Source organism: Urtica dioica, chromosome 7 (genome assembly GCF_054948205.1).
Source record: "Urtica dioica subsp. dioica isolate 48M chromosome 7, U.dioica_male_clone48M_v1_H2, whole genome shotgun sequence".
Lineage (NCBI taxonomy): Eukaryota > Viridiplantae > Streptophyta > Magnoliopsida > Rosales > Urticaceae > Urtica > Urtica dioica.
Genome location: NC_142762.1, coordinates 29,837,520 through 29,852,416, shown reverse-complemented (window position 1 = coordinate 29,852,416; position 14,897 = coordinate 29,837,520). Strand labels below are relative to the sequence as shown.

Below are 14,897 nucleotides of genomic sequence, written 5' to 3'. Positions count from 1 at the left end.
CAGGTGAGGAAGTAAGTCATACGACTTGTCGTATATCTCAACTAATGACATGCGAGATAAGCCAGCCACCGTCAGATCCTAGCACATCCAACGGCTCTCAACATGAAGCAGAATATATAAAGACTTGGAGCTTCGTGCGATAAGGCTTCATTACAATTCTCTGAGTGTTAGGGTTATATCTTCTTCTTCTTGATAATCTCTCTGTACAAATTCTTGAGTGACTCAGTAATCGTCTTGATCAGTGTTTGTGTGAAGAATCGGTATTAGGTTTCTCTGTTAGAACAACCGAGTTATTCTGTGAGCGATTTGGGTGGTGAGTGATTCTCTGTGAGTGTGAGAAGAAATTGAGGGTGTAATCGATCTGAATAGTGCGAGAGCTTCTCCTGTGGAGCTCAACGGGGATTAGCCAAGTGTTTTGGTGAACCTCGGTAAAAACTGTGTGTCGTGGTTTGTTTGATCTATCGGATTCGCACGACAGTCTCGTCGGGAATTCTCAACAATTTCATTACAAAGACTCAAAGAAGAACCCAATACTTTTATGCACAAAATTACTTAATTAAAGGAGTCATATGACTCATATCTTGAAATTCTTGAAGAGAACACTTCACCCATAAGAAGCCTTATATATGCCATGCTATAAACAAGAGACGATCGATATATGCATATTAGTGCATGAATTATGATAAGAGAAATTGTCCCATTTGTCACAAATTTTATAATATTTTTCCAGTTTCCACCAAAAGACTAATTTGGCCCAAAATGCCACCGATATGTCAACAATGTTGACATCTAATAGTGTTGAGCAAAAATAGATGTCAACATTGTTGACATAGATGGTGTCATTTTGGGCCAAATTAGTCTTTTGATGAAAAGTGAGAAAATGATGAAATTGGTGGCAAATTAGGAAATTTCTCTTATGATAATTTGAGGAATACTCACCATTCTATCACAAACTATTGATTTTGGAAAAGTATAAAAGGAAAAACTAAGACCCTTGATGGGGGTTTTGATTCTGCTGACCTTGACAAACCTTAGATTGTCAAATCCTTTGATTTTATTCAACACCATGTTGAAAAGAGAGCGCGGGACCTAAAAATCTAGTGAACTTCAGCTAGATTTTGCACCCTTACTCCTTAATTGTGTAGCTACCCTTTTATATAAGGAAAAGTAAAGAATTGTTGTTTCCTATTCGACTATCTCTTGGTTTTACAATGGTATAACAGGAAAGGATACTTGTAAATCGAGATATCTTTGCCTGATTTTTTATGATTCTTTTGAGTCAAACATGATAATCTGGCACTCAACATCCTTAGGATGAGCTGGACTACATACGAGCTTTTGTTGCCGTGGGGAGAAGTAAAAATCCATACATGTAGTTTGTTAATGGACGGGCTAAGTATCTAGCTCAAATAACTCCTTATTTTAAAATTATAGTCCAACTATTAACATATTTAGGAAAATAGCCAATAATACCCTTAAGGGTTGTTATTATTAATTGCCAGAGTAAATAATATTAACTGTTATCTCCATTGTCTCCGGCGCCGAAATCGGAGTTTTCATCAAAGTTTCAAACGGCGAAATCTCAACCCTAGCTTCAGATCCGAACGCCGCCGTTAACTGGATCGCCTCCAACGTTGCTCCATTCTCCGGCGAAGTCTGCTTCGTCTACGTCGAAAATGAGGTTTTGACATTTGGCGACAAAACTCTCAAATCTTAGCTTGTTCCGACGATTTCAAGACTAGACTTGCGACCTTCAAACGGTCGGATCGGCGCAACCACGAGACTCGCTGATGTTCGAGATCGTTTCCGGAGGAGGATCGTCATGTTTAATCGAATTATTAACTTTCACAGTTAATCCGATTAACCATCACAATTAATATGCAAAACTGGACTTGCGACTTTCGAAAGGCTGGATCGGCGTAAAACTCGCTCGACGTTCGAAATCGTTTTCGGAAGAGGTCTCGATTAACTGTCAAATGAAAAACCCTAAATTCTGAAATCACACCTCCACTGCCGCGTGCACCGGCTCCGCCTCCGCCTCCGCCACCTTCGAGTTGGACACACGATTCAACCCGAAATTCGCCGACTCGAGCGATAACCACGTTGGAATCAACCTCGGAACTACTGGTGAAGAAAGCCAGTGCAAGCTTCTTCGAAAGGGACATGAGGTGGTGGAGATCGAGTCCGAAGCTCCTTCTTCGGCGCCGGCGACGGCGAGTCTACGGCGAAGATCTAGTGGATCGCATAAGAAGATTGTGGTGTGATGTGGTGTGGTGTCCGGGTGTTTGGGTTTGGGTGTGGTGTTTGAGTGTTTGGGTGTAGGTGTTGTGAGAGAAATGTATTTTTTGGACTTTAATCAATGTTGGCTATTTTTTAAAATAAATTGATAGTTTAACTATTATTTTAAACTCCTCTAAAGACTCTAGACTAGATACTAATAAATCTCTTTTGTTAATTTTCGATTGAGAATATTGTTGCAGCCATTTTCTAGCCAAGTGTATTTTCTGGTCAAATGTGTGGATGTGAACCATATCGTAGGGCTAACCTTGTTCGATTCAAACTCATCCATCTGATCACAGTCGATTGGTTGACAGCTGATAGTTTATGGCACATTCGACGATATTAATATTTTATATTGCTAAATTTCTTAAAGTCAAGTTAATTAATGCAGTCTAATCTCCTTAGAAAATTACTATTTTTTTTACCTTAATAGCTAATCTTTTTAAATAAAATAAAACTTGACGAGGATGACAAAGATACCGACTTCATTGATCGGCTATGGCGACGAGCTGGGATGATATACAACATGGTGTGTTTAGAGATAGGTTAATGATTAGCCTTAACTCTAATTTATAGTTAACCTTAGCAATGAATTTAATGTGATGGCTTTAATCTTTTTTTTTTTTATCATTAACATAGCATATACAGCCTATTTGTTTTATCGTGTCCATATTGAATGCTATTTAATCCTTCGAGGGTGTGGGTGGTATTATGTAAAATAAGGTGTAATCTGTTGGCATTTGCATGTATTTTTAATACACGAACAGATTTTCAACTCTTTCTTTACGACACATACATATTATATTAATATCACAGAATACAGGCGTGTGATGGTACATTAACTTTTATCTCATTTATTGCCTAACCTCCACCGTCGTCACTTTCAACTTTCCATGAGGACTATCATCATTGTATTATACTGCCCACTTAACCAGATAGAAATGGGCGGATCGAAAGTTAAAGGACAAACATTAATGGAATCGAAATAAAACAGTGTTTACTTTTCTCAAGCTTTCTCTTAGAATATATATATATATATATATATATATATATATATATATATATATATATATAATTTGTACTTTGTAGGGTTTTTGAATTTTGTAGAATACTTAGAAATTCTGAACACACCTATTTTCTTGACCTCGAATGAACGTGGACAAACAACCACAAAAAGAATCTATAAATAAACAAAGATTTTTTTTTAGGATTTGTATGGACACAAATGAATCAAGCGTTATTAGAAATTAATTTTCTTAACTAAATGATTACTTGAAATCTCGGCCTTTGTGTAAAATAAAGAGAGAGAGAGAGAGAGAGAGAATTGGTGGTTAAGTGTTTTAGAAAATTCGGATAAGAATTGATGTGTTTTGAACGAGAGTTATATGTCTCCTACTAAGACATATTAGGTTTCCTTTAATCAATCAAATATGGAGTCAAAGATTTTCGCCTTACCATGGCCAAAAACTAATAAAAAAATATTAAATCAATCAATGGATTAATACATATATTTAATTTTCACTTATGAAATATTAAAAAAAAAACATCATATTCGCTTAATTCTCTATTGGGCGAAGCTTTATTGCAACCTAAGAGGCACATCCAAGCTTGTATCCTCACGATATTATAACTTATTAATATTTATTTCCTTTATCATCACATGATAAACATAAAAATCACATTTTGAGCACTTGACTATTTTAGTGAAAACCTATTTTTATACTAAGTGACTTTTAAGTTCAATTTCACAAAATTGACTAAGCTCAACATTTGAACCTAATTTTGTTTTAATTAATTTAAACATATTATAATTGAAGAGACATTATGGGACCCATGTGAATAAAGTTTAAGACTGAAGCATTAGATTCTTCACAAACCTTTTTTCAATCTTCATTCTTAATGTCAATTAACTCCACTAAAAAATTGAATTGAAAATCTCTAAATTCACGTGTTTTAAGTTTTCTATTTTATGCACTACTTCTTTAATATATTTATCCATTGAATATCTTTTGATGTTTGCCCTTCGTGAATATTATCAACTAGATGAGAATTACAAATTTACCATTTCATCTTTATAATTATTATGTTCTCCAAGTCCTTTTTTTTAATAAGACAAGCATTCTCAACAAGAAGCAACTAACATGCCACAAAGTTAATGTCGTTTCATAGATCACCACTTAGAATCCATGCGGTTGAATCTAGTGCCAGACTCTATGATCACATAGGGACCAAACGAGGGTGAGACTTTCCAATTTGTTGTCTTTGTTTTGCTGGAAGAGGTTTTCGACTCATTATCACCTATAGAGAGATTAAAGGTAACTAATAGTGCATATATGGATGTCCGCTGACGCATGCATCGAGGCTCACCATGGGTATTTTCTATATGTGAGTTCGGGGTCTCATCTCGCCTCTAGATGTAGAGTAAGCAAAATAGTTTTAGTGAGAGAAAGTGTGGTGAAAGTGATTGAGGTGAGAGAGATGTATAGTTCCCCCAAATCGAGAGAACTTACCTTTTTCTTGAGCGATGCGTAGTATGTATAGAGGAAACCAGTATATTGAGATAGAAGCCTTTAAAATTTCATGGACCAATGGAGAAGCCGAATCTTTGAGATCCCGACCCTTACACAAGGCCAGCCATCAACGAGGGGCCTCTCACGAGAGGGGCCTTAGCCTAACCCTCGTGAGAGGCCCCCATTGGAAAAGGTACTAAAAAGACAGATCCTCGGTGAGGAGTCTGAGGCCGGCCCACAAGCCGACCCTGTACGATGTAAGATGCTGGCCCTCCCACGAGGTTCATGAGGCCATCCGTTATGAAAGGCTTGAAACCAAACATTGGGCGGGAGCTTGAGGCCCACACTCGTTCAAGGAAGCCGAGGCTAACCCTTGTGTGCAGCGTGATGCTGTCCTTCACTCGAGAGGTCGGCCCTCGCCCGAGCTATGAGGCCGGCCCTTTTGTGTGAGCATGAGGCGGCATTTGCAGAAAGAGCTTAAGGCCAGCCCTCGCGTAAGGCGCGAGGTCGGCTCACGTGGAAGGAAGTTCCATTCGACCCTTGCCCTACAGCCTTGTGCAATGAGTATGGGGCCGGTGCTCAGCCTTAGCGGGTGGCGCAAAGTTGGCCTTTCTGGGCGGTCTTTCTTCACAAGACTAGTCCTATATGAGTTTAGGCTATTAACTAGGCTGTATACTTGCATTGACCTATTGTTTTTGTTCATTTTAAATTGGAGTGTCGTTTTCCTTCTATGAAAAAGCGACGATACGAAACATATTTTTTAAAAAAAAGTATATAAATAATAATTTAAGAACCATAAATTATTTTATAGAAGCCCTCTACCGCCAGTAATAGGAAGGCTATCGAAGCGCTCTTAAGAGCATCTCTAATGGATTGCAATTTTAGTTGCATGTGATGACATGGATGACACTCAATGTAGTCTACTCATTGAAGTCAACAACAACAAAAAAAAAAGAGAAAGTTAGGCACAGTTGCTTTTTTTTTTTTTTTTTTGCACCGATGCCAACTCTAATTGAAGACTATTATTTTCTTATTTTTCAAATAAAAAAATTATAACAAACATGGTCTCAACTCCCAACTGAAAATAAAGTAGAAAATAAAATAATATTATAGTTGGTACTTTTAAAAGTTGTTATAATTGAGTATTTTTTAAGTTGCCAACTAAAATTATGTGAAAGAATGTTATAATTAAATAGTATTATAATAATGATGTGGCAAAAATTGGAGATGTTCTAATAGGTTGATCTGCTCCTGTGCACACGTCACAATCACATGATATACGATATTAATCTCTGAATTGCACATAGGCGATTTCGAGTTGATAGCAACGAGACGTTTCATTGGCACTGCGTACATTATTTAATATTGAATCCTCTTGTAGCATAATATCTGCAATGGAATAAAGATCATATATTATTGGCTTCATAAATAATGCCAAACAATGTAGCCATATACACATTAATAAGGCCAAATTCAGACGGAAGGCGTACTTGTATACTTTATACATACACATCTAATTACCGTAGAGAAACGACCTCACTGTCTCACCTACTGAACAACAACAATCTTGTTTCCCAAAACAACAAAACTTAGCTTAGCTTCTTCACAAATGCTGTAAATTTTTTTTTTAAAATTTTTTTTCTTCTTTATAGAATCGACCACTTAGCTAGTCAGCATGCAAGTCAAGGATTGAAAAGGAAATTCCCACACTTGCACTTCCAACTCATGGGCTTGTAGTTGGAAAACTCGTCGGTTCTCGATGAATGCACGTATTTTGTTCCAACAAGACTACTATTAGATGATGATGTTGTCTTGGTGATGGTGTTGAGGCGTTTCTGCATCGATATTGGCACTTGAACGGCCTCGCAGTGCGCGCACTGGCTGCACCGCCGCTCACACCTCGGCGGCCTCGACCCTATTTGCTTCACTTCTCTCCTCTACACATATTCGCACAAACATGGGTTCATAAGATTTTTGTACTAGTTAGATACGAGTGCGAAGATTCAGAGTTACATTTCAATCTTAAGAATGTAATAAAAGGAAAAGAAATGCGTGAGATGATATATTATTTTTTCATGAGAAAGTGGGGTTGGATATAAATATTATAACCTTGAATAAAGTGATATATGTGATGTCTAACCTGATAAACTTCAAGTTGCTTGGAAATAGGTCTACCTGTGAGAATAATGGAGAATGAGCACGAGGGTTTTGTAAAAATTTAATACAAATAAGAAATATATTGAGGTATGTTACCATTAGTTCCCAGTGTAAACTAGTCGTCATGCTAATTATAATAAATGTAAGACTTTTTGTTTTATTTTTGGCTGGGAGGTTAAAAAAAATGTACAGCTATGATGTGACAACCTTGAGCCATGGTAATTGGGTGGTCGGTCAAGCTTGAAACCAAGAGAATGAACACGAAAATTAGTATAAGCCTATTTCTGTGCCGACAAACGCAATTCTGGGTATTGCTCATTCCTTATCTGAGAGAGAGAGAGAGAGAGAGAGAGAGAGAGTAGTCTTTTGAAGAAGCAGATAAGAGAGTTATTATAGTAGAAACAAACCCTTCAGGTATACAGGTAAATTCAATAGAACAGTTGAGAGAGAAAGCAAGAGAAAGGGAGATGACAATTGATTTTTTGAAAAAATGTGTCCGAGCAGAGAGGTTCAGGCATTAAATGCGACCATATCCGTAATGCCATATATATATATATATATATATATATATATATATATATATATACATATATATATATATATAGACTGTGAAACCATACTGTAAAAACGATTTTATAGTATATACTTTAGAGATAAACTTGCAGAGATATATAAGATCACCTTACGATTAATTTTTAATTTGTTCTAGAGTTACTTTTTGTTACTTTCAACCCTTGCCGATACCATCATGGAAATCGTTTATTTTCCATTGCATGTTTGACATGACCATGATTTCTGAAATATATATATATACTTTTTGTTACTTTCAACCCTTGCCGATACCATCATGGAAATCGTTTATTTTCCATTGCATGTTTGACATGACCATGATTTCTGAAATATATATATATATATATATATATATATATATATATATATATATATATATATTGTTACTCATAAAATCCGCGGAGATCAAACGATCTAGTCGATATTCGGTATTCCGAGAATAGAGATATCCAGCACTAGAGTTCGTACCCAAAGGTCCGAAAACTCATGAAAGTTAAGGAGCGAACGTTCATACTAACAAAAAACGGACCCTATTATTCAGAACTTCGAAAAGAAGAGAAGACAATAGGTTTAAAAGACTAGTCGGACAATAAAACACGTGTATTAACACCGATGATAACGCAGATAACCACCCACTCTTCATAAAAGAGAGTGGGGATCAAATAACTGCTAGAGGACGTGAGGCTGATCACCCCACGATCCATAGCATTCTCCCACGACATCAACTAACGCCTGCCAAGGTCTCCAGGCTTCTATAAATAGGGACATCGACAAGACCAAGAGGGAGAGATCTGAAAGGAGAAAGAACTAGATTTAGCTTCAATGTTTACTTTATTTCATTTTCGCTCTCTTGTAACAGATTCGTCTTTATTTAGAGAAAGTCTTGCCTAGGTCCTGAGACTCTTCGAGGCTATGTACTCGGAACTCAGATTACTTCGTAAGATAAGTGTAACCAATTTCACAGGTTAACATATATATATATATGTGTGTGTGTGTGTGTGTGTGTGTGTGTGTGTGTGTGTGTGTGTGTGTGTGTGTGTGTGTGTGTGTGTGTGTGTGTGTGTGTCATAAAGACTGTGTTGCAGTCGGACACTAGTTTAATAAACCATTTTTAATGACACACCTATTCGAATATTGCTGAACATTCACGAGAATCTCCCTGTGAATAATCTGAATCCAAAAGCTACACAGCGTAATTTATTTTCGGTTATTTTTCTATGGGCTTCAATGTCGTCATACATAATCGTAACCTAAAACACAATAGCCATTTTTCGTCGTTTGGGAAGATAAAGATTCTTGGGTTAGAGAGAAGTGAGGAAATTTTTTAGACTGGATAGGAAAGAGGGTGTGGGATAAATTTTCAAATCTTTGTCATAATATTTTTATATATTTTTATGCGTGTCTCAATTAATTCTCATGGTTTCAAAATATATTTTTGAATTTATTTTAATTAGTTATTCCACACGATCACATTGATTTGGTCAACTAAGATATCTTCCTTTTTTAGATTTTATTTGTCACTCGGCTAATAAATGTGTGACGTACCCGAAAAGGCGAAGTAATGATATTTGTGTTATATTACCCTAATTATTTTGTTTTAATGGCTCAAACGAAAAATCAACTAAACCTTGTCCATTTTGGGAAACTGAAGTTTAAGAATGGCTACTTAGCACGTAAGTCCCACTGTTGTGCTCTTCTTCTTCTTCTTCATGCTCCTCGCCCCGTGGTAGATTTCGTCTCGGCATCAATGCTTAGCTTCATCTTTGAGTTGCTCATCGTGCACTACTACAATGCATACATTAAAACACGAAAATAAATATACATGATAATTTTGGAATCAGACACGGCTATGCATATATTTCAAAAACTTTCCAAATTCATTCACGGTAAGATTTACCCATCTATTTTCAATTTTGACTTATCGCCTCTATTTTTTTTTTTTTAAAGTTGCATTAGAATTGAATTTTCCAAAACAACGCATGTAGTTTGGTGTAATGTAATTTGACTTATCGTGAGATTTACACATGTCATTTTATTGCGATTTTTCATCAAAAGAATTAAAATTACTTATGTGTACTAAGAAGGTTATTCAACTATCGGTTAAAACAACTAGTTATATGATAATTTGTTGGTGCAAGAACAATTTAGCAAGCAATCAAACAACCAGAAAAAAAATAAAGGACATAGAGATTTAGTAACCATGTTTGGTGATAAAACACCTACGAACTGCTACGTTCGGTGGTGGAAAGAAATTAACCATAATAATCAGAGGTTAAGGACTCGAGTTTACAGACTCCCTCTCAAACAGCCGTCTCCTCTAAACTCTGATGAACTATATTCTAAACTCCCCTTAGATCTGAGAATCTGTCTCACTTCAACGCGACTCTTCCTCCCGAAGATCGCACCACCCTTTCCCATGGATCTTCTCAGCGTATCAACGCAAACACACGGACTCACGAACTCTGTACAAATAAAGGATAGCACTAGCAAGCTATCTTGAACCAGTTGTCAATGTAGATCTCAAATAAATTACTAACTTGAGTGCGTAACTGATCAAGCATACCTAACTCGAAGACTACGCAACTAAAAGCTTTATGAAACTTTATCAAATACTTATAAATAGGCGAACTAACCTTTTTCTCATATTTAAACTGTTTCTGAATTCCAAGGTTAAACTCTTTCTCATATTTTAATAATTTTTTTAAATTTCATGGTATTGTTAGAAATATCTACTTGGAATAAAAGTGTCCATTGATATAGTTTACTACATGAGTATGGATACTTCGAGTTCCTCTCAGGACGAGACATCATATACGAACATACCCTTCAAGTCACATATTAACCTAAGTACCATTGATTCCATAGCAAAGATTCTTTTACTAATCTTTATTAGCAAAATGCACGCAATCAATTGATTTTGAAATCAACCCTTAGTTGAGTGAACATCAACTCTATTTTAGGAGATAAATCTTATATCTTTTCATTTCATAGTAATCATATCTAAAACTCTCAAAATATAAGTAGTTTAAGCCCCACATGGCTATGAACCATTAAATCGAAGAGTTAATGGAATATGGCTGAGAGCTTTAGGACCGTCTTCAGATTAAGATTTATCGTCATATAACGATCATGGTGAGATCTATGTGTATCATAGTTGTTACTTCAACGCCACATCATAGAGAAGTATGTCCAGACCGTGTACATATTAGGTAGAAAATTCTCCGACACAATAAACCTATTACTCGTATACCACATATGTGATTTTAAATCTAGATATTTAAGCGTAAATTAATCACCAATCAAATTTAAGCGTTTCACCCAGACATAAATGTTGCATACACACCACATATAATAGTCTTAATTGGTTTATGTGGTATGCTAAATATTTTATAAATTGTTTATAAATCATAAATGAGATACAGCTTCTAATCAACTAAGAAAAAATGTCCAATTCTTTTAGTGATTCAATGAATTTAATAATCTTCTTCTATGTAATATTTTTGAACTTTTAACATCACAACTTTTGTTGTTGCTTTTAGGATTCTAGACACTAAAGAATGAAAATGTATTTTAGCATTCGCATTAGGACTTCCAGGCAGCAACACAAAGTTGCGTTTTTTCCAACTGAGGATGTCTTTCCAATCTTGCTAGTTCGCTTTCAAGGTGACATGGCTTTGTTCTGTTGTTGATGAACTCAACCGTTAGAATCACGGGTTCAAAATATGTGGTGTGGCGAGCTAAGTTTGCAATATTATTATACACAAATCTTGCTCTTCATGTATTCTCGTGAAGTAGGTAAAAAGAACTTGTTTACAATATAATTAGAGCTTCCAAGAAGCAACACAGAGTTGCATGTTCTTCAATTGAAAGTGTCTTTCCAATCTTGCTTGTTTGGTTGTGAATGTCACCTGGCTTTGCTCTCTTGTTTATGAACTCAACATTTTGCTCATGCGATTACATTAATTCAAGGCAAACTGATATTTATTGTTAAAAAAAAATGTCCTTTTAGGAAAAAAAATACATAAATAATATTTTCAAAATGCAACATTTAAGATATAGTGAGTGTTTTAAAACTATTAAAAAAATAATACTTTTTTTTTAGTGCAAACAAATATTTTCTTTATGAATGAATGAAATTGCAAACATAACAATCTTAAATGAAATCCAAAAAAAATTTGAAAAAATTAAATAAACAAAAAAGGAAAAAAAAATATTTATAACAAAGAAAAAACATCATTTCATTAGTTTTAAAAAAGCCACTCACTTGGAACTGTGTGATATTGACTTGTTGTAGCGCAGCACAAGGAAATATAGAACCGATGGGCCATCGCAGGCCCAAAAGGCTTTACCCATTTTTGGGCTGGAATAGCGCAAAAAGTTTACTTAAGAAGTTGGCAAGTACTTTTTTTGTGCATGTTTAAAACATTCAAATATGTGCTTGAACAACAAAACACAAAAAGAAAGACACCAAAAGTGTCTTTGTAAAGAGGAACACGAACCATGAGTATACATGCTTACAACCTCGCAAAACAAAGAGATTCCCACTTAATTACGTCGCATGTCTCTCTGCTTTTTATTTTTTCGTCATCATTAGACTTGTGATCCGATTTTTCAAACTAGGTTAAATGAATCGAACGTGTATGAATAATATATATATAATTTTATAAAATGTTTGTTCTTTTCTTAATCATAATGTAACAGTATTATTTGCGCTTTGCTTTAGTTGTTTATGTGCATCCAAAAAGAACATATAAAAAAAAGGGCAAGTGGATGAAAGAAAGACGTTAGTTTCTTTTTTATTCTTTCTTTTTCTATTTTATTTTGCTTTAGATCGATGATTAGTACTTGAAGGTTTCTTTTACGATCTTTTTATTCTATTCGCCGTAATTATCATCGGAATGGGCGAGAAAAAAGGCTTTATCATCCTGAATGGAATTCCAAATACCAGTATGTTAAACTAGTTATTAATTGGCCTCTTCTAAAAAACAGTGGACAATTAATGTGAAAATTGCATGTATTGTGTGTTTATTTTTAAATTAATTACGAAAATAGTTCGTTTAAAAATGAAAAATTGTACAAAATAGCCATTTGAAAATTGCATGTATTGTGAAAAATTAATGTGAAAATTGCATGTATTGTGTGTTTATTTAACTACGTCACCCGTTTAAAAATAGTGTTTTAACAATCGTAAACAATCTTTTTTTTCTATGTTTATATTATTTCTAATTCTACTTACTCTACGAGTTCAACTTAATTTTTGTTTACGCTTTTGTTTATAAAGATAATAATCTCAAATCACTTTTTATAGTTTGAAAAACACTATTTTTAAAAGGATTGAAAACAGCCACTATTTTTAAGGGCCTAAGATAATAAATTTTTTGACCGTCTTTTTAATAAACATATGGTGGGAAAACAAGCTGATGGGGAGTAGTTAAATAAGAAATTGAAATATATGGATTTATGAAATGGTGAAGGTTTGTCTAAAATAAGTGATATAGTCAAAATCGTTAATTGCTAATATATGGAGGTCAATATTTATTTTGGCATTGTACAAAAAATTGGACAAAGTAATTTTGACTATTTGCTAAAATCTTAAAAGATTGGTTGTTTAGTTACTCAATTAGTTTAAATCTATTAATTTGTATAAATTTTCCATATATCGTTAGATTAATATTTCAGAAATATCACCCAAAAAAAAAACCCAGCATGAAATATCCAATGTTTTATACTTATCATAACAAAACCTCGTTTTTATGATACATTATTAAAAATAAGATAACGTTGTATCCATTAGTCAAAACCAAGGACTTTTTGTGACATTTTTTTTTCTTTCTAATGCCACAGTTCTTTCATATGTTTTAGAATATATTAAGAAATCCCTTACTTTTATGAGTTAAAAGCTACTAATATTCAAAAAGAAAAAAAAAATCTATTTGACCCTGAATATTTATTATTTTTATCCACAAATCGTTTTCAAATATCCCAAATAAACACAAGCATTATAGTTAACAGCCTCTAGTTCAAAATTTTGTTCACGTTTATTTTTAAGTATTTTTTAGATAGAAAAAACATTATAAATAAGATAAAAATTAAATATTGACAAACAATACTGCACAAAAAATTTAAAACTTAGAAATTAGACAACCTTGAACATATTTAAATTATATTTTTTTAATTATAATTCCGATTTAATTTTTGGCATTTTTGAAAAAAATTGTGAATAGAAAATTAACCATATACAGGGTTAAATATTACTGATAAGTAGTTTTTAATACAAGGCTTTCAAGTAATCTTACGAATAATAATATTTTTCAATAAATTGTATTATAACTGAGAAGATTTTGTGTCACAAGTCTAAAAATTGATTGCTTTTATCATACAAAAATATCATACAAAACCAGCCAACCATTTATCCCAATAGTTTGCTAAGGATGAGTCAATTATCTAATTTCACAAATACCAAATATTTCCACCAATTATATGGAAACAACATTGTTATATCGGCTGGTCTTGTTTTTGAGCATTTTCGCCTTACAAAGTTGTGTATCATCACAAAATTCACCTCTCATGTGCAAGATATACACATTACTAGCTTCAACCTGAATATCCATTACTCCCCACCAATTGTCAATCGATTTTATTTTATGAGATAAAGAACAACCAGATGATGAGGATGACGACGAAATCCAACCACCGAAGTCCACAATAGACACGATGATTCCACCTGCCAAAGCATCGAGAAGCGTTCTACAACCCCTTTGTCATGGACTACCGCCCCATAATATCTACCGTCTAGTAGTTGCACATGAGATATCGTGAGATATGAATGGATAACACCAAAATAGATTATATGACAACAGTGGTGCAAAATATGTACAACTATAAGTAAGGAATGTTAAATAAAAAAGATAATATGTTTTGAGAGCATGGAAGATTCGGATACTTCTGTAATAGTTTTGATATTGTTACTCCCCAAAAATCACACAAGTACCTAGTTATGGATGTGGTACCTAACTCTGACTAAGCACTACTACAAAAATAGGATTCTACAACGCTTAAAAACAGTTGTAGAATGATTCTACAACGCTTCTTAAGCGTTGTAGAATCCTGCGTTGTAGAAGCTTCTACAACGCTTAAAAATCCGTTGTAGAATCCAACAGCTTTCTACAACGCTTAATTATCCGTTGTAGAAACTAAGCTTCTACAACGGATTCTTAAGCGTTGTAGAATCCCTAGTTTCTACAACGCTTATGTTAAGCGTTGTAGAAAGTGGGTTGTATAATCCAACATTTGTAGTAGTGAAGGTATCTAGCTATGTTTGAAATATCGAGCTACTGAAGTACTGAGAAAATAACATGAATCCGGTAGTATAGCTCCAGT

At 34.3% G+C, this 14,897-nt stretch overlaps 1 protein-coding gene across 1 annotated transcript; it reads right to left on the bottom strand.

Moving 5' to 3' along the window:
* Positions 1–6,430: 6,430 nt before the first annotated feature.
* LOC149390720 (EPIDERMAL PATTERNING FACTOR-like protein 2) lies at positions 6,431–6,984 on the bottom strand (the record flags this gene model as incomplete). Its single annotated transcript, XM_089621291.1, has 2 exons — positions 6,431–6,727; positions 6,931–6,984. Coding segments are annotated over 2 exons (309 nt in total), but the record flags the coding sequence as incomplete, so codon positions are not given.
* Positions 6,985–14,897: the final 7,913 nt, after the last annotated feature.